The sequence below is a fragment of the Salvelinus alpinus genome, chromosome 5 (assembly GCF_045679555.1).
Source record: "Salvelinus alpinus chromosome 5, SLU_Salpinus.1, whole genome shotgun sequence".
Taxonomy (NCBI): Eukaryota; Metazoa; Chordata; class Actinopteri; order Salmoniformes; family Salmonidae; genus Salvelinus; species Salvelinus alpinus.
In genome coordinates this window covers 85,377,481-85,404,900 of record NC_092090.1, presented here as the reverse complement: position 1 = coordinate 85,404,900, position 27,420 = coordinate 85,377,481, and the positions used below count along the sequence as shown (strand labels likewise).

General features: G+C 44.5%; 1 protein-coding gene across 3 annotated transcripts; it reads right to left on the bottom strand.

Annotated features, from left to right (window-relative positions):
- LOC139577112 (transient receptor potential cation channel subfamily V member 4-like) lies at positions 1 to 27,273 on the bottom strand. 3 transcript variants are annotated; one of them, XM_071403940.1, is made up of 16 exons: positions 26,909 to 27,273; positions 18,462 to 18,940; positions 15,883 to 16,067; positions 10,758 to 10,910; positions 7,352 to 7,492; positions 4,915 to 5,213; positions 4,498 to 4,677; positions 4,074 to 4,232; positions 3,812 to 3,904; positions 3,514 to 3,587; positions 2,687 to 2,852; positions 2,521 to 2,587; positions 2,105 to 2,415; positions 1,709 to 1,836; positions 1,023 to 1,153; positions 1 to 890 (listed from the first exon to the last, which is right to left on the bottom strand). In XM_071403940.1, the coding sequence occupies exons 2-16, from the start codon at positions 18,896 to 18,898 to the stop codon at positions 796 to 798; spliced, it is 2,619 nt and encodes an 872-aa protein (XP_071260041.1). In that variant the 5' UTR covers positions 18,899 to 18,940; positions 26,909 to 27,273; the 3' UTR covers positions 1 to 795. The 3 variants fall into 3 exon arrangements, with proteins under 3 accessions (XP_071260041.1, XP_071260042.1, XP_071260043.1); XM_071403941.1 differs by having other exon boundaries at positions 15,883 to 16,040; positions 26,909 to 27,272; XM_071403942.1 differs by having other exon boundaries at positions 15,883 to 16,026; positions 26,909 to 27,215.
- Positions 27,274 to 27,420: the final 147 nt, after the last annotated feature.

Sequence of the window (27,420 nt, the reverse complement as noted above, 5' to 3'; positions counted from 1 at the left end):
TATATCCAAAATGTCAATTTATTTGGCGCGTTTCATCCAGAAAAACACAGCTTCCAACTTGCACAACATCACTACAAAATATATAAAAAGTTACATGTAAACTTTACCAAAACATTTCAAACTACTTTTGTAATACAACGTTAGGTATTTTTAAACGTTAATAATCGATCAATTTGAAGACGGGATGATCTGTGTTCAATACAAAAAGAAAACAAACTGACGCAACTTTTTTGGTAATGTGCCTCTCTCAAACAATTTACTTCTAGTGACCCTCATTTACGATGGCCGTACTTCTTCATTACACAAAGGAATAACCTCAACCAATTTCCAAAGACTGGTGACATCCAGTGGAAGCGGTAGGAACTGCAAACAAGTCCCTTAGAAATCTGGTGTCCCAATGAAAACTCATTGAAAAGACAGTGACCTCAAAAAAATTACAATTCTGAATGGTTTGTCCTCGGGGTTTTGCCTGCTACATAAGTTCTGTTATGCTCACAGACATGATTCAAACAGTTTTAGAAACTTCAGAGTGTTTTCTATCCAAATCTACTAATAATATGCATATCTTATATTCTGGGGATGAGTAGAAGGAAGTTGAAATTGGGCACGCTATTTATCCAAAAGTGAAAATGCTGCCCCCTACCCCGAAGAAGTTAAATACATATTTTTGGCAACAGAGTTTTGTGCAAAGTGGCAAACTTTGTGGCCCAACACTTTTTTGTCCGTTTGAGTATGATGACCTCCGATCTGCAGGAAGGACCCGGGGCCCCCCATTGGCCCTGCACAGGTTCAATGTCAGGAGGTCAGTGGCTCCATTTCCAATACTTGGTCCTGTGGTTGCTGCCTTTTATTCTGCTCCATAACCCATGGCACCATCGTGGACCAACGATCTACAGGAGGTTGGGGAACAAAGGTCAAAGGTTGGCTAATGTGATTCACCTTGCCCTTATACACTGTACTGTATATTTGTCTTTGTAGAATGTGTGTGAGCATTTATTAGAAACCGAGTATAAGAGTCTCACCTCTCCTCAGGCCACGGACAGTTTGATGAACTGTACTGGAGCTTTGGAGGGTCCCTGTTATGTTCTTGCCCGGGTCTTCGTTGATTATGGCCAGGTTCTGATTCCAGTGGCACCAGTTGACCTCATCCACCCTGGGTGACCACAGAAGATGTTTGCATTAGAAGATGTTTGTCATGCGCCCTCCGAAACATGACCCGCCAAACCGCGAAGGTCGAGTCAAGTGCCCTCCGAAACATGACCCGCCAAGCCCTTAACACCCGCCCGCTTAACCCGGAAGCCAGCCGCACCAATGTGTCAGAGGAAACACTGTTCAACTGACGACCGAAGTCAGCCTGCAGGTGCCCGGCCCGTCAACAGGAGTCGCTAGAGCGCGATGAGCCAAGTAAAGCCCCCCTGTCCAAACCCTCCCCTAACACGGACAATGCTGGGCCAACTGTGCGTCGCCCTTTGGGACTCCCGGTCAAGATCGGTTATGACACAACCTGGGATCGAACCCGGGTCTGTAGTGACGCTTCGTGCCTTAGTGCCTTAGACCGCTGCGCCACTCAGGAGGCCCCCAGAATTATTTTTTTTCACAAAATATAGCATATCACAAAAAAGAAGACACTGGGCTGTCTGACTGACCAATCAGACACATGTATTTAGTGCAGAGAGGGGTGAGAGTCCAGAGAAACGACTGTGTGTACCTGAAGCACCAGCGGCAGTCAGGGGTGCCGTCCCAGTTCTTCCCCACTGTCACCATCTCCCCAGACCGAAAGGACTTCCGCAGACACACAGGGAAGGAGCGCTCGATGTCCAGGATGGTCGTAGCCCACTGTCGTTAAAACAGAATGTCAACCGACATGTATTTGTGTACTTCATAAAATAATGTGGCTCTGCCTAGACGATGCACTGTGCATAATGCCGTCAACAGAGGATAACAAGGTTGTGTTCATTAGGCACCAAAAAGAAAGCTGATTTTCTGCACTTTCTGTCCAATAAGAAATTATAGTTTTTTGTTTTCTGTTGCAAAACATTTTCTACAATGTGCCCTAATGAATTCTAGGGAACCTAGCTGTCCATCAGCTGTCCTCCTCACTCACCTGCAGCTTCCAGATCTTCTTGCTCTCCTTGGACACCTGGCTCACCGTCTCTCCCATCAGAGCGATCAACATGTTGAGCAGTAGAACAAAGCTGAGGATGATGTAGGTGACCAGCAGGATGAGGAAGACAGCCGGGTACTGACTCCTGCTGACCATGTCCAGATCGCCCATCCCGATGGTCAGTTTGAACAGGTCCAGCAGGAATTTGCTGAAGGTGTTTGTGTCCCGGCACTGGGGGTATGTGGGGCAGCCACCTTTCTCTGGACACACCTCCTCCGGCCCTGGGCACACCGTCAGGAGGGACACTAGAGCTGGGGAGGAGATGGGAGACATGAGGAGATGAGGGAAGTTCTCTTCTGTTTCAACTGGTCATCAGACTGCTGAGAAGAAGAAGTGCTGATTAGAGGACACTGTACCTGACGAGTATCCAATCATGAGGAGCAGGTAGACCAGCAGAAACCATAACAAATCTTTGAAGAGAATCTGAAGAAGGATAAATTGTGATCTGCCATCTAGTGTCCAAAGAAGTCCATATTCATTTCAAATTCAATGTGATGGATGAAAGAGTGAAGGAGTTGATACCTTCTGTATCATGATGCTGTAGGTGCCGGTGAGCTTCAGGCCTCTGGTGAAGTAGAGAGTGTTCATCCAGCCCAGGACCAACGCAAACACCATCACAGCCACATAGGCCTCGATACCCGACAGGTAGAGGGCCGCAGTCACTATCACCAGCAAAGAGTAGATGAAGCTAAAAAAATATAGAAGAGTTGGGCCGTGTTCATTTGCCCCAAATGGAAGAAAACGGACCGAAATGTACAAGATACACGTTGTACAATAATGAATACGACCTTGATGTTAATATTCCAGGAAACAGCAATAATGGGGCGGCAGCCTAGTGGTTAGAGCGTTGTACCAGTAACCGAAAGGTAACCAAAAGGTTGCTAGATTGAATCCCTGAGCGGACAAGGTAAAAATCTGTCGTTCTGCTCCTGAACAAGGCAGTTAGCCCACTGTTCCTAGGCCGTCATTGTAAATAAGAATTTGTTCTTAACTGACTTGCCTAATTAAATAAAGGTTAAAAATAAAAATAATAATCATTCTCCTACCTACACGGGAAGGCCATTTGGCATTTAACGGGCACACCGTGTAGGCCCTCGCAGACGCAGCGCTAATGATGAAAACAAACATGCTTTGGAACGGCGCTCGAAAATCCTCCGCTCTTTGATGGGATCGTAGGTTTAATTAAAGAAGATGTAAACTATAAAACGTACCAGGGAAATGGAGGCTGTAATGTGGAATTAATTAGATGACTCAATTAAAAGAGGATGAGAAATAAGCCTTGTGTACAAGCCAGAGGGAGTTACAGAGAAGGTGGGGGAGGGGGAAGGGGGGGGTGGCTGGAGTCTTACTAGAGCAGTTGAAAAGATCCATTGACAAATAGCGAGTTCACCGCAGGGCATTTCTTCAGTAAGAGGTCCTTAATCTACAAAGCGGGGAGAGAGAGAGAGGACATTATTGATTCAATGAATGTCAGAAAAGAACAAGATACATTTACAGGGGAGATCTAAGATTTATATAAAAAGTGTATGTTTGTGTATGTTTGTGTACACATTTCGAGGCATCTTTGAAAGAAGTTGTTTATTGTAGAGTCAACATTCAAAGCTGTCTGACTCTGATTGGATGCTTCAACCGGAAGGAAAAACTCACATTGGTGAGGAAGAAGAAGACTCCAGAGCACAGGGTGACAATCTCCCCTACCATACGCAGGTAGTCTGTGTTGGTGGTATAGGAGTACGGAGGCTGGGTGGGGACAAACAGAGTTAAAGCTTTGCTGGTGGTGACACCCATACTGTTTTCACAGTATACGTATAGTAATATAATAATAATGCCACTTGGCCAACACTTTCATACATTGTATAAATGCATACATTTTTTGTATTTGTATGTGAGTTGTTGGGCACATGCGTACCGTTCCCTCGGATGGGTGGTAGTAGGCTACCAGTGTGAAGATGATCATGGTCAACAGGTAGGACACAACACTGATGTAGAAGGTGACGGCAGCAAACTTCTGCCACTTGGCTCTCAGCAGCTCGTTGATGGGCTCCACAGCCAGCATCTCATGGCGATTCTGTGGACAGTGCAGGAAGACATGCAGTAATGGTAAGAAGAGAGTATGGTGTGAAAGAGACATCATCTTCCATCTTTCCTAGGACTATAATGGCTCTCACTTTCTCTCAGTAAAACATCTATTACAGGTACAGATAGAAAAACACACGTAGACCCTGTCTTTTATGCCCCACCTCATATGCTTAGCCACAAAACATACACTGAAGACTTGAGTTAGCTCCCAGAGCTTTAAAGCCCAGGCTTTTGTTCAGCCGGGTATCACGCACCTCAGTGCGGCTGTTGTAGACCAGGATCTCTAGCACGGACACCTCCTCTCCACAGGTGTCCAGGGAGGAGAGGTCGTACAGGGAGGAGTACACGGGGCCGTACGCCCAGTCCTTAAACTTCCGCGAGAGGTGACGCGCCTCCTCGTTCTTGATCTCCCTGCGAATTATGTGCTGGAAAACCTGGGAGAAAATAATAATGAAAAAGTATACATTTTTTGTCTGTTTTATAATGGATGTGATTATATTTTTCTGTCAATAATACAATACCTAACCCCTTGAAGCACTACGCAAAAGCATTCCCATTGGAATTGCTAATGTTACTCAAAATATCCCTTTAAGATTATAGTTCCACATAGTTCCACTAACCCTAACCCTAACCCTAACCACATACACATATGTGTTCATTCTCAATCTCACCCCAATTTTTCCCAGCTTGGCCGCCATCATGAGGGGCGACATGCCGTCGTTGTTGAGCACGTCCTCAAGACTGCCTTCTGGGTAGAGCTTGGCACACTTGGTCAGCAGCAGGTCATACATCTTAGTGAGGAAGCGGGTGTTGTCCCGAGTGTTGTCGGCGATGTGCACCAGGGCGTGCAGCACAGTGTTTCCGCGTGAGTCCTGCCGTCTAAGGTCGGCTTTCTTGTGGGCGTTCTCGGTCAGGTAGTGTACCATGTTTGGCTGGTTGGTGCACGCTGCCAGCGACAGAGGCAGCTCGCCTGGCCAAAGAGATACCGTCAGAGACATACAGCAACAAGCACATACATCAAAAGCATCCCCTTTTACAATGGAACCAATAGAAAAGTCCCAAATGTGCAAACCCCGCTGACCTGGCACTCAGGCAGTCTCTTTCCACTCCAGGAATTGATGCAAGTTCATGTGTAACAGCAAACCACTTTAAGCATGTCTTTGCAATGCTCCCTATACGTGGATCAAAGATTGGACTTAAATTCTTGCAACGGAAAGAGCCCAATTAGTACCACTTGTCTGAGGGAGTGGCCCATGTATTGAAACCAATGTGCCAAAAGCAGCTGCTGAAAACAAGCTGTTGCCATGGGTGACAGATTACCCTGTCACCTCGTATGGGAAACGCTCCTCTTCATGGATTTGCACGGGTGCTCATTGAGTGTTAGCATAGCGCTAAATCACATTAGCTGTCGCCTCTCTGCCAGGTTTCCTGTTCACCTCAGCACAAAGCTCCATAGCGAATGACTCGCACTGTGCCACAGACACACCGGGATTTGGGAATGATTTGGGAATGATTTGGGAATGACAGTCGCACTTAGTGCAACTGGATATCATCCCTCGGGTGATGAGCATGGAATTTAATGCATTAATATATTAACATTGACAGTAGAGAGTATTGTGGGTATATATTTGCCTACTAAAATCTTCTCTCTTTCTACCTGTATCTCTTTCTCTGCCTCTCCCTCCATCTCCTTTATAGCCCTTTCACATCCCTGAGCCAAGCCGAGCTGTAGGGTACTGCACAGGCCTGGTTACGTATCCACCACAGCTGCTGACACAGTGCTGGAAAGAACAATGTCAAGCAAGGTAACATATCCGAGCCAGCACAGTGCAGTTCGGTTTGAAAGGATAGTGTGAAAAGGGTATTTGTTTATTGAACTTGAGGCTGGAAGGTCTAGTTGAGGTGAATAGCATGTAGGCTAGTCTACTCTGGATATAGTGGAATGTTGGGTTCAGGGTTGAGAGTTTCAGGGATACTGTCCAATCAGCAGAGGGCAGTATGGAGTGAGTTTCATTTGGAGGCTTTCTGTCAATGTACTCTCGGCCAGCAACCTCGGTGATGTCAGCAAGGCAGGGGCAACCCACCCATCTGAAGTGGAGTGAGTATGTTTGCTTTTCTTCAACAGGAAGACACAGACACCTTTCACCAAACTGCTCAGAAATACTTCTTGAACTTGTGACATGTTTTCTTTTCATTTTTTGGAGATGACTACTAATAATTATCGTTTTGATGACTTCAGACTAGTTTTAGGTGGTTACAGTAGTTTACCATTGGCCCATCGAACTATCCTGAATGTGTTTGCCCAGCCCAAAACAGCAACATAAAAAAGGGTGGCCTCAAATGTCAGTTCATTTTACCATGGCAACTGAAAGCATTTTACAAGAGAAACTAAGCAATACCTTAGCTGTGATCCAGTACATATTTATTCCAAGTTATCCTACTGTGCAGCGATCCAGTCTTTATAGCCCAAACCTTTGGGCATGTACAATAAAGACTCACTGAGATAGCTAGAAAACCACTGTTTTACTGTGTGGGGAACCAAGGGCCCCCTGTCATGTAAAACAACACACATGTCATTGAAAACCATGAGGAATAGAATATGACTTTACTAGTATCGAAATACTGCCAACGTTCAATAATAGACTAGGAGGGCATGAATGTTACTATACATAGCACCAAACGGATACCTGAGAAGTCTCATGATGTGATTAAACCAAACTCCTGCACTGTACTGTCACTTTAAGCATATATAAAAGAGATCTTAAAATATTTTTAGCTTTGCTATTCCTTAGGGTGATTTTTAGTCATTCCGTTTTTATTGTTATAGTTATGTTTGCTGTGTAGTAAATGTTTCTTTTTCTTTTTATATTTTTTTATTTGAAGGACATTGTCTGAAACATTACATTCAATGTCTGAAATATGCTGTATAAATAAAGCATGATTTGATTTGATTTGATTAGGCTCCTGCTGACTGAGGACTTTGGTTCTTGGTATGGTAATAAATATTACCTCCTGAATCTGAATCTTACATAGTGCGATGAGGACCACAAAGAGCTTCTGTAGACAGTAGAATGGATCAGATCTGATTCTACCGCTGTGGTGTCTTACCAAAGTAGAAGTAGCCTCCCTCGTCCCTGGGTTGGAAGAAGCGTCCGCGGGCCTGGGCGTGGACGTCTGCCCCTTTCTCCACCAGCATCTCCACATACTGCTTACAGCGCCTCTCGATGGCGATGTGGAGCGCCGTCTGGCCTGGCAACACGCAAATGAGTCAGTCAACACCAGTGGCGTTTCATGGATGCCAAGGGAAGCCAGGCTCCCCCCCAAAAATGACACATTTAAAAAAAAAACATTCAATAATTTATCTTTTGTCTCGCTGTGTTTCATTATTTTCCTTCAATCGCAAGAGGCTGAATGTATCTCACAGGAGAAAAAATCAGACCATATATCTGATGCTGTCTGGTCCAAACGAGTATGACATTGTTGCCACCCATAGCATTGAAGACAAGGGAAGCCGGCGAGCATCTGGCATCCCTTGACCAAAAAAGTACAGTATAAAAAATTTGACAATCATCGTTAAGCTAAACTGAGCGAGCTCAACAGTGAATGATCCTGGTGCACCAAAATAAAGTGTCAAGGGAATCTAGCTTGGATTTGGAGTCACTCCTATCAAATTCCATTGGGAGCACATGTCATTGACAGAAAAACTTGAATTGTTGCATGTTATTGTGTTTTTGTCCTACGGTGGCTAGCTAGCCAGCTAGCTAAAATTGTCCCTTTCCTAAATTAGCCATGGCTGGAGACAGATATTTGGTCTTGTGGTTTTACTTAATTCTCCGTACTGGCCAATGATTATAACGGCGATTCTGATCCAACCATTAATTCATACATTGTTGTGCCTCATGCCTGAGAGGATGACAGTTCAATATGTACAGTTGAAGTCGGAAGTTTACATACACTTAGGTTGGAGTCATTAAAACTCGTTTTTCAACCACTCCACAAATTTCTTGTTAACAGACTATAATTTTGGCAAGTCGGTTAGGACATCAACTTTATGCATGACACAAGTAATTTTTCCAACAATTGTTTACAGACAGATTATTTCACTTATAACTCACTGTATCACAATTCCAGTGGGTCAGAAGTTTACATACCCTAAGTTGACTGTGCCTTTAAACAGCTTGGAACATTTCAGAAAATGATGTCATGGCTTTAGAAGCTTCTGATAGGCTAATTGACATAATTTGAGTCAATCTTAGGTGTACCTGTGGATGTATTTCAAGGCCTACCTTCAAACTCAGTGCCTCTTTGCTTGACATCATGGGAAAATCAAAAGAAATCAGCCAAGACCTCAGAAGAAAAAAAATGTAGACCTCCACAAGTCTGGTTTATCCTTGGGAGCAATTTCCAAATGCCTGAAGGTACCAGGTTCATCTGTACAAACAATAGTACACAAGTATAAACACCATGGGACCACGCAGCCATCATACTGCTCAGGAAGGAGACGCGTTCTGTCTCCTAGAGTTGAACGTACTTTGGTGGGAAAGTGCAAATGAATCCCAGAATAACAGCAAAGGACCTTGTGAAGATGCTGGAGGAAACAGGTACAAAAGTATCTATATCCACAGTAAAACGAGTCCTATATCGACATAACCTGAAAGGCTGCTCAGCAAGGAAGAAACCACTGCTCAAAAACTGCCATAAAAAAGCCAGACTACGGTTTGCAACTGCACATGGGGACAAAGATCATACTTTTTGGAGAAATGTCCTCTGGTCTGATGAAACAAAAATAGAACTGTTTGGCCACAATGACCATCGTTATGTTTGGAGGAAAAAGGGGGAGGCTTGCAAGCCGAAGAACACCATCCCAACCGTGAAGCACGGGGGTGGCAGCATCATGTTGTGGGGGTGCTTTGCTGCAGGAGGGACTGGTGCACTTCACAAAATAGATGGCAACATGAGGAAGGAAAAGTATGTGGATATATTGAAGCAACATCTCAAGACATCAGTCAGGAAGTTAAAGCTTGGTCGCAAATATGTCTTCCAAATGGACAATGACCCCAAGCATACTTCCAAAGTTGTGGCAAAATGGCTTAAGGACAACAAAGTCAAGGTATTGGAGTGGCCATCACAAAGCCCTGAAAAAGCATGTGCAAGCAAAGAGGCCTAGAAACCTGACTCAGTTACACCAGCTATGTCAGAAGGAATGGGCCATAATTCACCCAACTTATTGTGAGAAGCTTGTGGAAGGCTACCCGAAACATTTGACCCAAGTTAAACAATTTAAAGGCAATGCTACCAAATACTAATTGAGTGTATGTAAACTTCTGACCCACTGGGAATGTGATGAAAGAAATTAAGCTGAAATAAATCATGCTCTCTACTATTATTCTGACATTTCACATTCTTAAAATAAAGTGGTGATTCTAACTGACCTAAGACAGGGAATTTTTACTAGGATTAAATGTCAGGAATTGTGAAAAACTGAGATTAAATGTATTTGGCTAAAGTGTATGCAAACTTCCGACTTCAACTGTAGCTAGATGTAGAAGGCTAATGTTAATTAGCTAACGTTTCCCATGAATGGAAGTTAGGCTAGCAAGAAAGCATTTGAGCCAGGTAGCCTAGGATAACGAAAACTAGAAGCATGTACTGTATGACAGTGATAGACCGTTTCATCAACATGAAAGAGAGGAGGATGGCATTGGTGTTTCTCTACAAGTAGGGTGGGTCAACATGTTTTTCTACTTGCATGAAAGCACGCACACACACACACACAGAAATCAGAACCATGGACAGACATATCATATTTAGCTTACGTTGATTAGACTAAATTGTATATTTATAGTTTGGGGGGTATATTTTAGTTGTCACTGTATTAGACTAAGCATATTTGATGATTTTATGATGTTGAAATGTTGAAGTTGAAATGGTGCTGGAATAGTGGAGGCAGCTCCGGTCCAAAAATGTCAGAAACAAACTTGCTTGACCATGCTGTAGGTCATGTACCTGTCTGCTACTGTACATGCAATACGCTTTGTGGACTTCAACGATTGCTATCCGGTTTTGTAATAAAACAAAGGTGTGTGTGTGGGGGGGGGGGGGGGGGGGGGAGTCACACATAGGGTAAAGGGGACAAGTGGTCGAATTGGGATCATTAGATCATTTGGTCTCTCACTGCATAGTAGGCCACACATTTCAGATACATGAGATCATAGACATACAGTACCTGTGATAATATCCAATTAGAAGGATAGGATTTTCTTCAATCCTAGTCAAACGATCCTACAGTACTGGGTCATGTTCATTAGTGCACGCAACAGAAAACTTTAAAAAACGTTTTGCAATGGAGACCAAAAGTAAGCATCTGTATTGGCCAAGTCCAGATAGTAGTCCCTCCCTGTTTCAGTTCATTTGGTGCCTAATGATCAGGGCCGTGTTTTTAGTGAAGCGCTAATATTAGTAGAGACTGGTGATGTGCTGTTCCCGAATTTCCCATCACTAGTAGAGAGCTCACCTCTGTAGTAGACATCTCTGAAGGGCGTGTTGATGAAATCATGGAGGTTGCCTGTCTGCTCTGCGATATTCATCAGCAGAGGGATGGTGTCATTCTGACCGTTGTACAGGTTCAGAAGGGCTTTAGGCAGGCACGTCTTACCTGTAGAAGGTTCTGGAAAAACATCAAACAAAAAAAGGATGGTTATTATCAAATCAAATCAAATCAAATCAAATCAAATTTTATTAGTCACATACACATGGTTAGCAGATGTTAATGCGAGTGTAGCGAAATGCTTGTGCTTCTAGTTCCGACAATGCAGTAATAACCAACAAGTAATCTAACCTAACAATTCCACAACTACTACCTTACACACACACACAAGTGTAAAGGGATAAAGAATATGTACATAAAGATATATGAATGAGTGGTGGTACAGAACGGCATGGCAGATGCAGTAGATGGTATAGAGTACGGTATATACATATGAGATGAGTACTGTAGGGTATGTAAACATAAAGTGGCATAGTTTAAAGTGGCTAGTGGTACATGTATTACATAAAGATGGCAAGATGCAGTAGATGATATAGAGTACAGTATATACATATGAGATGGGTAATGTAGGGTATGTAAACATTATATTAAGTGGCATTGTTTAAAGTGGCTAGTGATACATTTTTACATAATTTCCATCAATTCCCATTTTTAAAGTGGCTGGAGTTGAGTCAGTATGTTGGCAGCGGCCGCTAAATGTTAGTGGTGGCTGTTTAACAGTCTGATGGCCTTGAGATAGAAGCTGTTTTTCAGTCTCTCGGTCCCTGCTTTGATGCACCTGTACTGACCTCGCCTTCTGGATGATAGCGGGGTGAACAGGCAGTGGCTTGGGTGGTTGTTGTCCTTGATGATCTTTATGGCCTTCCTGTGACATCGGGTGGTGTAGGTGTCCTGGAGGGCAGGTAGTTTGCCCCCGGTGATGCGTTCTGCAGACCTCACTACCCTCTGGAGAGCCTTACGGTTGTGGGCGGAGCAGTTGCCGTACCAGGCGGTGATACAGCCCGACAGGATGCTCTCGATTGTGCATCTGTAGAAGTTTGTGAGTGCTTTTGGTGACAAGCCGAATTTCTTCAGCCTCCTGAGGTTGAAGAGGCGCTGCTGCGCCTTCTTCACAACGCTGTCTGTGTGGGTGGACCAATTCAGTTTGTCCGTGATGTGTACACCGAGGAACTTAAAACTTTCCACCTTCTCCACTACTGACCCGTCGATGTGGATAGGGGGGTGCTCCCTCTGCTGTTTCCTGAAGTCCACAATCATCTCTTTTGTTTTGTTGACGTTGAGTGTGAGGTTATTTTCCTGACACCACACTCCGAGGGCCCTCACCTCCTCCCTGTAGGCCGTCTCGTCGTTGTTGGTAATCAAGCCTACCACTGTAGTGTCATCTGCAAACTTGATGATTGAGTTGGAGGCGTGCATGGCCACGCAGTCGTGGGTGAACAGGGAGTACAGGAGAGGGCTCAGAACGCACCCTTGTGGGGCCCCAGTGTTGAGGATCAGCGGGGTGGAGATGTTGTTACCTACCCTCACCACCTGGGGGCGGCCCGTCAGGAACTCCAGGACCCAGTTGCACAGGGCGGGGTCGAGACCCAGGGTCTCGAGCTTGATGACGAGTTTGGAGGGTACTATGGTGTTGAATGCTGAGCTGTAATGGATGAACAGCATTCTCACATGGGTATTCCTCTTGTCCAGATGGGTTAGGGCAGTGTGCAGTGTGGTTGCGATTGCGTCGTCTGTGGACCTATTGGGTCGGTAAGCAAATTGGAGTGGGTCTAGGGTGTCCGGTAGGGTGGAGGTGATATGGTCCTTGACTAGTCTCTCAAAGCACTTCATGATGACGGAAGTGAGTGCTACGGGGCGGTAGTCGTTTAGCTCAGTTACCTTAGCTTTCTTGGGAACAGGAACAATGGTGGCCCTCTTGAAGCATGTGGGAACAGCAGACTGGGATAAGGATTGATTGAATATGTCCGTAAACACACCAGCCAGCTGGTCTGCGCATGCTCTGAGGACGCGGCTGGGAATGCCGTCTGGGCCTGCAGCCTTGCGAGGGTTAACACGTTTAAATGTTTTACTCACCTCGGCTGCAGTGAAGGAGAGCCCGCAGGTTTTGGTAGGGGGCCGTGTCAGTGGCACTGTATTGTCCTCAATGCGGGCAAAAAAGTTGTTTAGCCTGTCTGGGAGCAAGACATCCTGGTCCGCGACGGGGCTGGTTTTCTTTTTGTAATCCGTGATTGACTGTAGACCCTGCCACATACCTCTTGTGTCTGAGCTGTTGAATTGCGACTCGATTTTGTCTCTGTACTGGGACTTAGCCTGTTTGATTGCCTTGCGGAGAGAATAGCTACACTGTTTGTATTCGGTCATGCTTCCGGTCACCTTGCCCTGGTTAAAAGCAGTGGTTTGCGCTTTCAGTTTCACGCGAATGCTGCCGTCAATCCACGGTTTCTGGTTTGGGAATGTTTTAATCGTTGCTGTGGGTACGACATCGTCAATGCACTTCCTAATGAACTCGCTCACCGAATCAGCATATTCGTCAATATTGTTGTTGGACGCGATGCGGAACATATTCCAATCCGCGTGATCGAAGCAGTCTTGAAGCGTGGATTCAGATTGGTCGGACCAGCGTTGAACAGACCTGAGCGTGGGAGCTTGTTGTTTGAGTTTCTGTTTGTAGGCTGGAATCAACAAAATGGAGTCGTGGTCAGCTTTTCCGAAAGGGGGGCGGGGGAGGGCCTTATATGCGTCGCGGAAATTAGTATAACAATGATCTAGGGTTTTTCCAGCCCTGGTAGCACAATCGATATGCTGATAGAATTTAGGGAGTTTTGTTTTTAGATTAGCCTTGTTAAAATCCCCAGCTACGATGAATGCAGCCTCAGGGTGTGTGGTTTCCAGTTTACAAAGAGTCAGATAAAGTTCGTTCAGGGCCATCGATGTGTCTGCTTGGGGGGGAATATATACGGCTGTGATTATGATTGAAGAGAATTCCCTTGGTAGATAATGCGGTCGACATTTGATTGTGAGGAGTTCTAGATCAGGTGAACAGAATGACTTGAGTTCCTGTGTGTTGTTATGATGATCACACCACTTCTCGTTAATCATAAGGCATACCCCCCCGCCCCTCTTCTTACCGGAAAGATGTTTGTTTCTGTCGGCGCGATGCATGAAGAAACCAGCTGGCTGCACCGACTCCGTTAGCGTCCCTTGAGTTAGCCATGTTTCCGTGAAGCAGAGCACGTTGCAATCCCTGATGTCTCTCTGGAATGCTACCCGTGCTCGGATTTCATCAACCTTATTGTCAAGAGACTGGACATTGGCGAGTAGTATGCTAGGGAGTGGAGCGCGATGTGCCCGTCTCCGAAGCCTGACCACGAGACCGCCTCGTTTGCCCCTTTTTCGGCGTCGCACAGGGTCGCCGGCTGGGATCAGATCCATTGTATTGGGTGGAAGGCAAAACACTGGATCCGTTTCGGGAAAGTCATATTCCTGGTAGGAACGATGATGAGTTGACGTTAATCGTATATTCAGTAGTTCCTCCCGACTGTATGTAATGAAACCTAAGATTACCTGGGGTACCGATGTAAGAAATAACACATAAAAGAACAAAATACTGCATATTTTCCAAGGAACGCGAAGCGAGGCGGCCATCTCTTTTCGGCGCCGGAAGATGATACTCAGAGTGGACATGTACAGTTCTGGGCATTAATGAAAGTTTTTAGTTTTTTTTCAAAATGCTTTGCTGCAGCAAAGTGCATTGTTAATGTGAAAAACTATCTTGCAACCAGGGTGACACCAAGCACCAAGTTCATAAGCAATCAGCTAATAAACCATTTCTGAAATATGCGCCTGAGCAGTACATCCACTGTGAAGGAAATGTTTTTTCACTGTGCTGCAGTACAGTGGAACTTTATAATGCACAGAACTGTACATAGAGATAAACACAACAGAGACATATTTGGTGTCACACCCTGATCTGTTTCACCTGGGGGGGGTACTGTCACAACCTGAGCTGTTTCACCTGTTTTGGACTCTGACCCTGTCCCCGACCTACCTTTTGCCTACCCCTTGGATTAATAAATATCGGAGCTCAACCATCTGCTTCCTGTGTCTGCATTTGGGTCTTGCCTTGTGTCCTTATATTTGGAGTTAGGACAACTTTTAGAATGTTGAATATTGTTCTTGACATTCAGTAACATAGCATTGTTTAACTATTCCACATGTAAATGTTATTGGGGAGCTAACATGGCTACTATAGAATGTTGCCGTGTAATGTAAATGCAGAAACTGCATTGCCCCAACTCTCTAAATGCATGGCTCTGGTTCCCAGTTGAGCGAAGGGGAAGAGGTTAGGGACACAAACACAAATAGAGACCGGTGATAAATCGTTAGCGATAAGAAAGGGAAGCTTGTGTGACATTTCACAAATGGAAACGCCTCAATCATGAGAAACAGAACAACCAAATGTTAAAGCACTAAGTTGTCTGCTTCTATTGTTGACTTTAGGGCTGAGGTTTTTTAGCTTGTCTGTCAAGCCCCCTTTAGTCCTTTTCTTCCCAGAGGAGAGAGTTTGCTCTGATTTCTCTGTTATAAAGCCCCACCCCATACATACACAGCCAACAGGAAGCTGTCATTGGACACGCCACTGGCAGGACAACCTCGGACATCACAGTAGCTTCCTTCTCTCTACTGTTTGGAGCCAAAAACAACAGGGAGGGGGGGATACTGATAGGACAGAGTTGAACCCCCAAGGGGCAGAAAGAGGTTGGTTTAGACATCTGTACTGAGTATCACTATACGAAGTCATGACAAAACTCCAGGATGACACAAAAACTGAAGGTGTTAGTCACAGGGCTAAGTGGACTTAAAGGTAAGGCTTCCTCTTGAATAAGACGATTGATTGTAACTGAGGTGAAATGTTTGAGACAAAGTTCATATGCTATTTTAGTAGCTAGAATAGGACATCTTAAGCCCTCCCCTTCAGCACACACACTCTATTTTCCTCCTTTCTGCCTTTGGCTGTAAAAGCTGACATCTCCTGTCTCAAATGAGCCTATTTGGCACCAGAGGGCTCCACCCACCACAGGGATCATCTCACCTTTGAACTCCTCATCGGTCAGCCTCTTGTTGTGACCCTGCAGGTACTCCAGCAGGCCTGAGAGGGCCTCTGGGTCGGCCTGTGACACGCCATCGAAGAGCAGCGTGCAGTTAAACTCTTTAATCACCTTGGGTGGATCTGAGCCTGTAGGGTCCACACTTTCATCACAGGACATATCAATCTCACTGTGTAGGACCATAGACATACATACTTTACACTCACATACAGTACTAGTCAAAAGTTTGGACACCTACTCATTCAAGGGTTTTCATTGTAACTATTTTCTACATTGTAGAATAGCAGTGAAGACATCAAAACTATGAAATAACACATGGAATCATGTAACCAAAAAAGTGTTAAACAAATCAAAATATATTTTATATTTGAGATTCTTCAAAGTAGCCACCCTTTGCCTTGATGACAGCTTTGCACAGTCTTTGCATGAGGTAGTCACCTGGAATGCATCTCAATTAACAGCTGTGCCTTCTTAAAAGGGAATTTGTGGAATTTTTTTCCTTAATGCATTTGAGCCAATTAGTTGTGTTGTGACGAGATATGGGTGGTATACAGAAGATAGCCCTATTTGGTAAAAGACCAGGCCCATATTATGGCAAGAACAGCTCAAATACGCAAAGATAAATGACAGTTCATCATTACTTTAAGACGTGAATGTCAGTCAATCCGAAAAATGTGAAGAACTTTGAAAGTTTCTTCAAGTGCAGTCGCAAAAACCATCAAGCGCTATGATGAAACTAGCTCTCATGAGGCCTGCCACAGGAAAGGAAGACCCAGAGTTACCTCCGCTGCAGAGGATAAGTTCAATAGAGTTACCAGCCTCTGAAATTGCAGCCCAAATAAATGCTTCACAGAATTCAAGTAACAGACACATCTCAATATCAACTGTTCAGAGACTGCGTGAATCAGACCTTCGTGGTCGAATTGCTGCAACAACAAAAAACACTACTAAGGACACCAATAGGAAGAGGAGACTTGCTTGGGCCAAGAAACACGAGCAATGGACATTAAACTGGTGGAAATCTGTCCTTTGGTCTGATGAGTCCAAATTGGAGATTTTTGGTTCCAACCGCTGTCTCTTTGTGAGACACAGAGTAGGTGAATGGATGATTTTCGCATGTGTGGTTCCCACTGTGAAGCATGGAGGATGAGGTGTGGGGGTGCTTTGCTGGTGACACTGTCTGTGATTTATTTACAATTCAAGGCACACTTAACCAGCATGGCTACCACAGCATTCAGCAGCAATACGCCATCCCATCTGGTTTGGGCTTAGTGGGACTATCATTCATTTTTCAACAGGACAATTACAAAACACACCTCCAGGCTGTATATGGGCTATTTGACCAAGAAGGAGAGTGATGGAGTGCTGCATTAGATGACCCGCCCTCCACAATCTCCCGACCTCAACCCAATTGAGATGGTTTGGGATGAGTTGGACCACAGTGTGAAGGAAAAGCAGCCAACAAGTGTTCAGCACTTCCTCAGCTTCCTCATGAAGCTGGTTCAGATAATGCCAAGAGTGTGCAAAGCTGTCATCAAAGCAAAGGGTGGCTACTTTGAAGAATCTCAAATATAACATATATTTTGATTTGTTTAACACTTTTTTGGTTACTACATGGTTCCATATGTGTTATTTCATTGTTTTGATGTCTTCACTATTATTCTACAATATAGAAAATAGTATAAATAAAGAAAAACCCTTGAAAGAGTAGGTGTGTCCAAACTTTTGACTGGTACTGTATAACACATACTTTAGGTGTTTATGTACACTGAGTGTACAAAATGTTAGAAACATCTGCTCTTTCCATGACATAGATTGACCAGCTGAATCCAGGTGAAAGCTATGATCCCTTATTGATGTCACCTTCTATCAGTGTAGATTAAGTGGAGGAGACAGTTGATTTTTAACAAAATTATTTTTAAGCCTTGAGACAATTGAGACATGGATTGTGTATGTGTGCCATTCAGAGGGTGAATGGGTAAGACAAATTATTTAAGTGCTTTTGAACAGGGTATGGTAGTAGGTGCCAGGCGCACCGGTTTGTGTCAAGAACTGCAACGCTGCTGAGTTTTTCACACTCAACAGTTTCCCGTGTGTATCAGGAATGTTCCACGACCCAAAGGGCAGCCAGCCAACTTGACACAATAGTGGGATACATTGGATTCAATAAGAGCCAGCATCCCTGTGGAACGCTTTCGACACATTGTAGAGTCCATGCCCTGACGAATTGAGGCTGTTTTGAGGGCAAAACGTTGGGGTGCAACTATTAGGAAGGTGTCCTTAATGTTTTGTACACTCAGTGTATAGTTAGGTGAAAGACATTTGTATGAGGAACAACCTTGCCTGATGCCTGAAGACTCCCTGAGCTGATATAAGGCGTTAAGCTCAAGGGGCTAACACAGTTTTGTGGTGTGTAGGAGACCCGGGTTCAAACCCAGTAGGTTACATCTGTACCCCGGAATTGATCTACTATGCTTTTCCTAACTCTACATGTTGTTTAACAATCTATGCCTCTGCATGAGCTCATGAACCCATGTGGCCACCATAACAAGTACCTCCTCACCCTCGTAGGAGCTTCTTCCTTCCTTGCTTCTTGTTGTTGTGGTGACTGTAGGTACCATAGTCAAAGAGTGAGTCCATGGGGGCTTTCTTGGGGCCGGTCACCACTGGTGACTCATAGATGGTAGACTCCAGCAAGTCCATGGGGTTGGAGATGCCCTTCTTAAAGGCACCGTGGAACTTCATGCGGAGGTTCTGTCGGCCGTCCCCTGGCTGCAGCTGGCCTGGTCGGGCTAGATTCTGAGCAGGGTCCTGGGGCAGGTCCGGAGTTGACTGGGAGCCCCCCTCACTCTCAAACAGGTTGGCCAGTGCCGATAGATCAGAGTTGGAACTACTGGCATCAGGCTGTCCCTCTCCAAATCCACCTCCTCCTCCCTTCTCTGAGCCCGAGGACAGGGCAGCTTTGGTCACAGCCAAGGAAGATGTGTCCTTCTCCGTCATGGCGACGTGATACCTTCTCAGTAGAGTGGCAGTGGAGCGGCCCTAAAACACATCACAGTAAAACATGCAGGTTATAACTCCACCCAGGTCATAGGTCAAAGACATGGGAGAGAAACAGTGATCCAAACATATCCCTTGCATTTGGTCTCACTCAACTGTGAATGACCTGGGTTGTGAACATTAGGGCACGTTAGCTGAATTAGTTTGCCGCAGAAAACAAGAAGGTCCAGTTAGTCACTCCCTGTTTCAGTCTGTTTTTTTCCATCTGGTTCTTCATGAACACAACCCTGAACAACTATCACTAATTACACTAAAACAGTCACTTTAATAAAATAAGTCTTTGACCACAGCTGAGATAAGAGACTGAGAAAATGTATGTCTAAAAGTGACTCTCCTGTGTGTAGCCCTAATCCTGAAGTAACCAGGGCTATGTCCGAAATGACACACTATTCCCTATATAGTGCACTACAGGGATTATACCCCAAGGGCCCTGGTCAAACACTGTGCACTGCAGCACAGGTGTGTTGGTAGAGCTCTTGCATCCTACTCATCTTGTGGGCAACATTGATGGCACAGGAAGTACACCAGTCACCCATTTGCAGCCTGGGAACATAATCTGTAAATACTGAGCACTGTATTGTTCAAACAGCTGACACACACACACACACACACACACACACACACACACACACACACACACACACACACACACACACACACACACACACACACACACACACACACACACACACACACACACACACACACACACACACACACACACACACACACACACACACACGACAGCAATGCTAAGTCATCATTCTGGATTCTTTAGAATGTAGTCACCTTGTCTAGGCATGTCTTTTAATAACAGTGTTATACAGGTAACTGCCAAAGTAAAGGACACACCTATATCCATAGTAGGAAATGGGCCAAAATTCACCCAACTTATTGATGGACGCTTGTGGAAGACTACCTGAAACGTTTGACCCAAGTTAAACAATTTAAAGGCAATGCTGCCAAATACTAATTGAGTATATGTAAACTTCTGACCCACTTGTAATGTGATGATAGAAATAAAAGCTGAAATAAATCATTCTCTCTACTATTATTCTGACATTTCACATTCTTAAAATAAAGTGGTGATCCTAACTGACCTAAAACAGGGAATTTTAACGAGGATTACATTTCAGGAATTGTGAAAAACTGAGTTTAAATGTATTTGGCTAAGGTGTATGTAAACTTCTGACTTCAACTGTACATATGAATTTTTGTATATATATATATATATATTTTTTTTTTTTACCTTTATTTAACTAGGCAAGTCAGTTAAGAACAAATTCTTATTTACAATGATGGCCTACCCCGGCCAAACCCGGATGACGCTGGGCCAATTGTGTGCCCAGCGTGGGACTCCCAATCACGGCCGGTTGTGATACAGTCTGGAATCGAACCAGGGTCTGTAATGACATCTCAGGAACTGAGATGCAGTGCCTTAGACTTCTGCGCCACTCGGGAGCCTTTTATAGGTAAAACAATATGTAAACATTATTAAAGTGACCAGTGTTCCATGTCTATGTACATAGGGCAGCAGCCTCTACGGTGCAGGGTTGAGTAACCAGGTGGTAGCCGGTGTCGTGGCAATTTCCTGTATTACCAAATGAGGAGAGTTACAAACCACACAACAGTCAGAGTTATACTTAAACTTCATCTTTAATTATATGAGCTTCACCATAGCCCTTTGACTCTTAGATCAATTCAGTGTCTATAATGAATTCTGAGAGTGCCTACAAATGAATACCAAGATCTTTTATAGCCAAGATACACCCTTCTCAACTTACATGACGAACCACAGATCTTAGGAACAGTTCACAAAGAAAGACTTTTACTTGAGAGAGGAGTATCCCATAGCCAGATAGCATTAGCTATAAATTATCGTTCAGTTTGGTCTCTAAGACGAGGTTCTAATCTCATTCCTGGTACTTCATAGTACCAAAACATTACCTCATCCAATGGCATACTGTATATCAATTGTCAACTCTAGCTACTCCCATCTCAAGTACACCCCACTCCTGTACAAGCTCACTGAGGGGAGTGAGCCTCTAAGTCATATACTATCTCAAGATAAGTGCAACATCAGAGGGGACATACAATGGTTCCAGACACTGCCATACTCCTCCCCCCAATGGGAAAAGGAGAGAGTGATTGGCGTACAGACATTGTGGAGCCAAGAGATAATTGGTTCCCCCTTAATCACGCCATCCCTTCACATGGTTTAACAGATACATTCACATATGAAGACAATGTTCCATTCTGACCTCTCCCTTTCTGATATTCTGCATATTACCAGACACGTAAAAGACAAGCCTGACCTCTCCCCTCTCTGGGCCCCAAGTGACTTTTCCCTAGCTGAGAAGGGAAAAGTGCAACTGCCAACAGTATAGTCCAAAGGGAAACATTCTAATGACAAGTATCTCACATAAGCATATTATGCAAATAAAACATCTTATCTATGTTACCCAACTAATTCTGATTCATCCTCCACACCGGCTAGTGACAGTGACTAAGTTCAGGGCAGAGTACTGGGGAGAGGCCGGCTAGTGACGGCCTTGAGTTAGAAGCTGTTTTTCATTCTCTCTGTCCCAGCTTTGATGGACCTGTACTGACCTCGCATTCTGGATGATAGAGGGGCGAACAGGCCGTGGCTCAGGTGTTTTCCCAACATAGTATCCCACATTGATGAAACCAAGATGGCATAGCAGTCAGACGTCCTTTGTCCTCGTCTTGTCGTGTCCCGTGTATATATATATTTACATCTTTCTTCGCATATCTTTATATATTTTCTTTTCCAAAAACTCAACTTCAAAACACTCTCTTGCAACCCGCCTCACCAATTAAAAAAAAAAGTATTATTTACCTCAAATCTGAAATCCACAATAGAAGCTAGCCAGAAGCTAACCAGAAGCTAGCCAGAAGCTAGCCAGTTTACTGGCTAATGTTAGTATTCAGCTAACCATGGTTGATGGTCATCAGCCAGTTTTGTACAACGTGACTCAGACCAGAACATACCGGACCTATTTTTCTCTCCATATCCCCAGATTTCTACCGCAAGCTCTGGACATTTACATCTGGATATCGCAGCTAGCTGTTATCCGTGTGACTATTGGCTTACGTCGATCCCAGAGCAAACATCAATTATTCCGGAGCTAGCCAGCTGAAGAGTTCCATCAGCCACTCCTGGGCTACAATCACCTATCCGGACCCATTTTACTGCCGATGCGGAGCACCACCGGGCCTTCACGACTTGACTAGCGACGTTATCTGCACGAGGGAGTTATCCAACTGGCCCCTCCGTCGCGACGTTACCTGAACGCCCATCTGCGGCCCGCTAATCGTTAGCTGTCTTATCGGCTGCTATCTGAATAGGTCTATCGGACAATTTTTCCTGGGTCACTATAACTATATCTATTTTGCCAATTGGATTGATCCCCTCTACCACACGGAACCCCACTAATCTACCGACGGAAACGCACGAGGTGGCTAAAAACAGACCTCCATTCTATGCTGGCTTGCTACCGATGGCCCGGCTAGCTGTCTGAATCGCCGTTACCCCAACCAACCTCACTACTAACTGGACCCTTATGATCACTCAACTAAGCATGCCTCTCCTTAATGTCAATATGCCTTGTCCATTGCTATTCTGGTTAGTGTTTATTGGCTTATTTCACTGTAGAGCCTCTAGCCCTTCTCATTATACCTTATCCAACCGTTCAGTTCCACCACCCACACATGCGATGACATCACCTGGTTTCAATTATGTTTCTAGAGACAATATCTCTCTCATCATCACTCAATACCTAGGTTTACCTCCACTGGATTCACATCCTAGCATACCTTTGTCTATACATTATACCTTGAAGCTATTTTATCGCCCCCAGAAACCTCCTTTTACTCTCTGTTCCGGACGTTCTAGACAAACAATTCTCATAGCTTTAAGCCGTACCCTTATCCTACTCCTCTTCTGTTCCTCTGGTGATGTAGAGGTGAATCCAGGCACTGCAGTGCCTAGCTCCACTCCTATTCCCCAGGCGCTCTCTTTTGATGACTTCTGTAACCGTAATAGCCTTGGTTTCATGCATGTTAACATTAGAAGCCTCCTCCCTAAGTTTGTTTTATTCACTGCTTTAGCACACTCTGCCAACCCGGATGTTCTAGCCGTGTCTGAATCCTGGCTTAGGAAGACCACCAAAAATTCTGAAATCTCCATCCCTAACGACAACATTTTCAGACAAGATAGAACGGCCAAAGGGGGCGGTGTTGCAATCTACTGCAGAGATAGCCTGCAGAGTTCTGTCCTACTATCCAGGTCTGTATCCAAACAATTTTAACTTCTACTTTTAAAAATCCACCTCTCTATTAACAAGTCTCTCACCGTTGCCGCCTGCTATAGACCACCCTCTGCCCCCAGCTGTGCTCTGGACACCATATGTGAACTGATTGCCCCCAATCTATCTTCAGAGCTCGTGCTGCTAGGCGACCTAAACTGGAACATGCTTAACACCCCAGCCATCCTACAATCTAAGCTTGATGCCCTCAATCTCACTCAAATTATCAATGAACCTACCAGGTACCACCCCAAAGCCGTAATCACGGGCACCCTCATAGATATCATCCTAACTAACTTGCCCTCTAAATAGACCTCTGCTGTTTTCAACCAAGATCTCAGCGATCACTGCCTCATTGCCTGCATCCGTAATGGGTCAGCAGTCAAACGACCTCCACTCATCACTGTCAAACGCTCCCTGAAACACTTCAGCGAGCAAGCCTTTCTAATTGACCTGGCCGGGGTATCCTGGAAGGATATTGACCTCATCCCGTCAGTAGAGGATGCCTGGTTATTTTTTTTAAATGCCTTCCTCACCATCTTAAATAAGCATGCCCCATTCAAGAAATTTAGAACCAGGAACAGATATAGCCCTTGGTTCTCTCCAGACCTGACTGCCCTTAACCAACACAAGAACATCCTATGGCGTTCTGCATTCGCATCGAACAGCCCCCGTGATATGCAACTTTTCAGGGAAGCTAGATACCAATATACACAGGCAGTTAGAAAAGCCAAGGCTAGCTTTTTCAAGTAGAAATTTGCTTCCTGCAACACAAACTCAAAAAAGTTCTGGGACACTGTAAAGTCCATGGAGAATAAGAACACCTCCTCCCAGCTGCCCACTGTACTGAGGATAGGAAACACTGTCACCACCGATAAATCCACTATAATTGAGAATTTCAATAAGCATTTTTCTACGGCTACCCCTACCCCGGTCAACAGCACTGCACCCCCCACAGCAACTCGCACAAGCCTTCCCCATTTCTCCTTCTCCCAAATCCAGTCAGCTGATGTTCTGAAAGTGCTGCAAAATCTGGACCCCTACAAATCAGCCGGGCTAGACAATCTGGAACCTTTCTTTCTAAAATTATCTGCCGAAATTGTTGCAACCCCTATTACTAGCCTGTTCAACCTATCTTTCATGGCCGTCTGAGATTCCCAAAGATTGGAAAGCAGCTGCGGTCATCCCCCTCTTCAAAGGGGGGGATACTCTTGACCCAAACTGCTACAGACCTATATCTATCCTACCCTGCCTTTCTAAGGTCTTCGAAAGCCAAGTCAACAAACAGATTACCGACCATTTCGAATCCCACCATACCTTCTCCGATATGCAATCTAGTTTCAGAGCTGGTCATGGGTGCACCTCAGCCACGCTTAGGGGCCTAAACGATATCTTAACCGCCATCGATAAGAAACAATACTGTGCAGCCATATTCATTGACCTGGCCAAGGCTTTCGACTCTGTCAATCACCACATCCTCATCGGCAGACTCAATAGCCTTGGTTTCTCAAATGATTGCCTCGCCTGGTTCACCAACTACTTCTCTGATAGAGTGCAGTGTGTCAAATCGGAGGGCCTGTTGTCTGGGCCTCTGGCAGTCTCTATGGGGGTGCCACAGGGTTCAATTCTTGGACCGACTTTCTTCTCTGTATACATCAATGATGTCGCTCTTGCTGCTGGTGAGTCTCTGATCCACCTCTACGCAGACGACACCATTCTGTATACTTCTGGCCCTTCTTTGGACACCTTGTTAACAACCCTCCAGACGAGCTTCAATGCCACACAACTCTCCTTCCGTGGCCTCCAATTGCTCTTAAATACAAGTAAAACTAAATGCATGCTCTTCAACCAATCGCTGCCTGCACCTGCCCTCCCGTCCAACATCACTACTCTGGACGGTTCTGACTTAGAATATGTGGACAACTACAAATACCTAGGTGTCTGGTTAGACTGTAAACTCTCCTTCCAGACTCACATCAAACATCTCCAATCCAAAGTTAAATCTAGAATTGGCTTCCTATTTCGCAACAAAGCATCCTTCACTCATGTTGCCAAACATACCCTTGTAAAACTGACCATCCTACCGATCCTCGACTTCGGCAATGTCATTTACAAAATAGCCTCCAATACCCTACTCAAAAAATTGGAGTCTATCACAGTGCCATCCGTTTTGTCACCAAAGCCCCATATACTACCCACCACTGCGACCTGTACGCTCTCGTTGGCTGGCCCTCGCTTCATACTCGTCGCCAAACCCACTGGCTCCAGGTCATCTACAAGACCCTGCTAGGTGAAGTCCCCCCTTATCTCACCTCGCTGGTCACCATAGCAGCACCCACAAGTAGCACGCGCTCCAGCAGGTATATCTCTCTGGTCACCCCCAAAACCAATTCTTCCTTTGGCCGCCTCTCCTTCCAGTTCTCTGCTGCCAATGACTGGAACGAACTACAAAAATCTCTGAAACTGGAAACACATCTCCCTCACTAGCTTTAAGCACCAGCTGTCAGAGCAGCTCACAGATTACTGCACCTGTACATAGCCCATCTATAATTTAGCCCAAACAACTACCTCTCCCCCTACTGTATTTATTTATTTATTTAGCTCCTTTGGACCCAATTATTTCTATCTCTACTTTGCACATTCTTCCACTGCAAATCTACCATTCCAGTGTTTTTACTTGCTATATTGTATTTACTTCGCCACCATGGCCTTTTCTTTTTTTTGCCTTTACCTCCCTTATCTCACCTCATTTGCTCACATTGTATATAGACGTATTTTTCTACTGTATTATTGACTGTATGTTTGTTTTACTCCATGTGTAACTCTGTGTTGTTGTACGTGTCGAACTGCTTTGCTTTATCTTGGCCAGGTCGCAATTGTAAATGAGAACTTGTTCTCAACTTGCCTACCTGGTTAAATAAAGGTGAAATAAATTAAAATAAATTAAAAAGGGAAACACTGACTTAGTGGATATGACCCAGACCACTGGGGAAGGCAAGGGTTCCGTCCGGGTGCAAATGGTTGTGGGAAAATGGGATTTAGCCAAAACAGTTCCACTGTTGGTTCAACAACAGCCCCCAACTCAACAATCGGTTTCACATTCCCATGGATGCATGCCTGACTGTCAGGTTTAATCATAACAATAGATTAATGAGCTGAGAAGATGTTCACAACCTCAATGTCTTAATGTTATATTTTGACTTCTTTGCCCAACTTTGGACAGAACATTTCCAATATGAAGCAATTAAAAGATGGTGTGGCATATATTCCAGCAAGAGCGTAAATATTTGTATAAAATAAATTAGACTGAAAAATTGCACTGATTTCTTAAAAAATTACATTTTGCTAATAGGCCTAACTCATAATTACATGCCACTCAATGTTGGCTATTAGAATCAATGAAAGATCACTAGCCTAGGGACTCAAACATACACCAACCCGACTATTATACTGTACAATATGGTTTCTAGAAATGTCATTGCGAAGATGGGCACAATAGAATAAATATCTTCATAAATATCTTCATAATTTTTTTCTTAAAAAAAAACATTTTTAACACAAAATAGCCTACTCTCTGTTGAAAATAAGTGAACCCTAAATGAGATAACTTTTTTATGCTTACCTTGTCCTATAATCAATGGACCTTTTGTGCAGTGTAGTTGTTCATTCTTAACAATAGGAAAAGTTCAAAAAAGTTTATGGACAAAACATTTGGATCGACTGCCTCCCGACTTTAGTAGGCTACTAAACTAGCTACTTCTTTCTTCCAACTATTTGGGAGAAAAAGTGATCTGATTTCGCGTGTAGCCTAGTCCAATAATTATTCAGCCCAGCAAGCAGTGTGCCCAGGTACACTACAGCAGCCTCTGTCCTCTGGTTTCCACCAATCGGTTTCCATTTTCACGCATACAAGGTACGCTTGTGTTTGGGTGAGGACTAACCGGACTAACCGGTACAGGGACTACTCTTAAAGTGGCACTCCAGTCTCCTTTTCACTTTATTTCTGACCTTATTTACTTTAAAAAGGCACAACTCAATAGGTGACCGGGGGGCGCTTTTCTTTGTTCTCCTCTGTTGCTCCTTTATTGTTTCTGCAAGCAATGCTGAAGAGAACAACGACCTAAACAGCAAGGG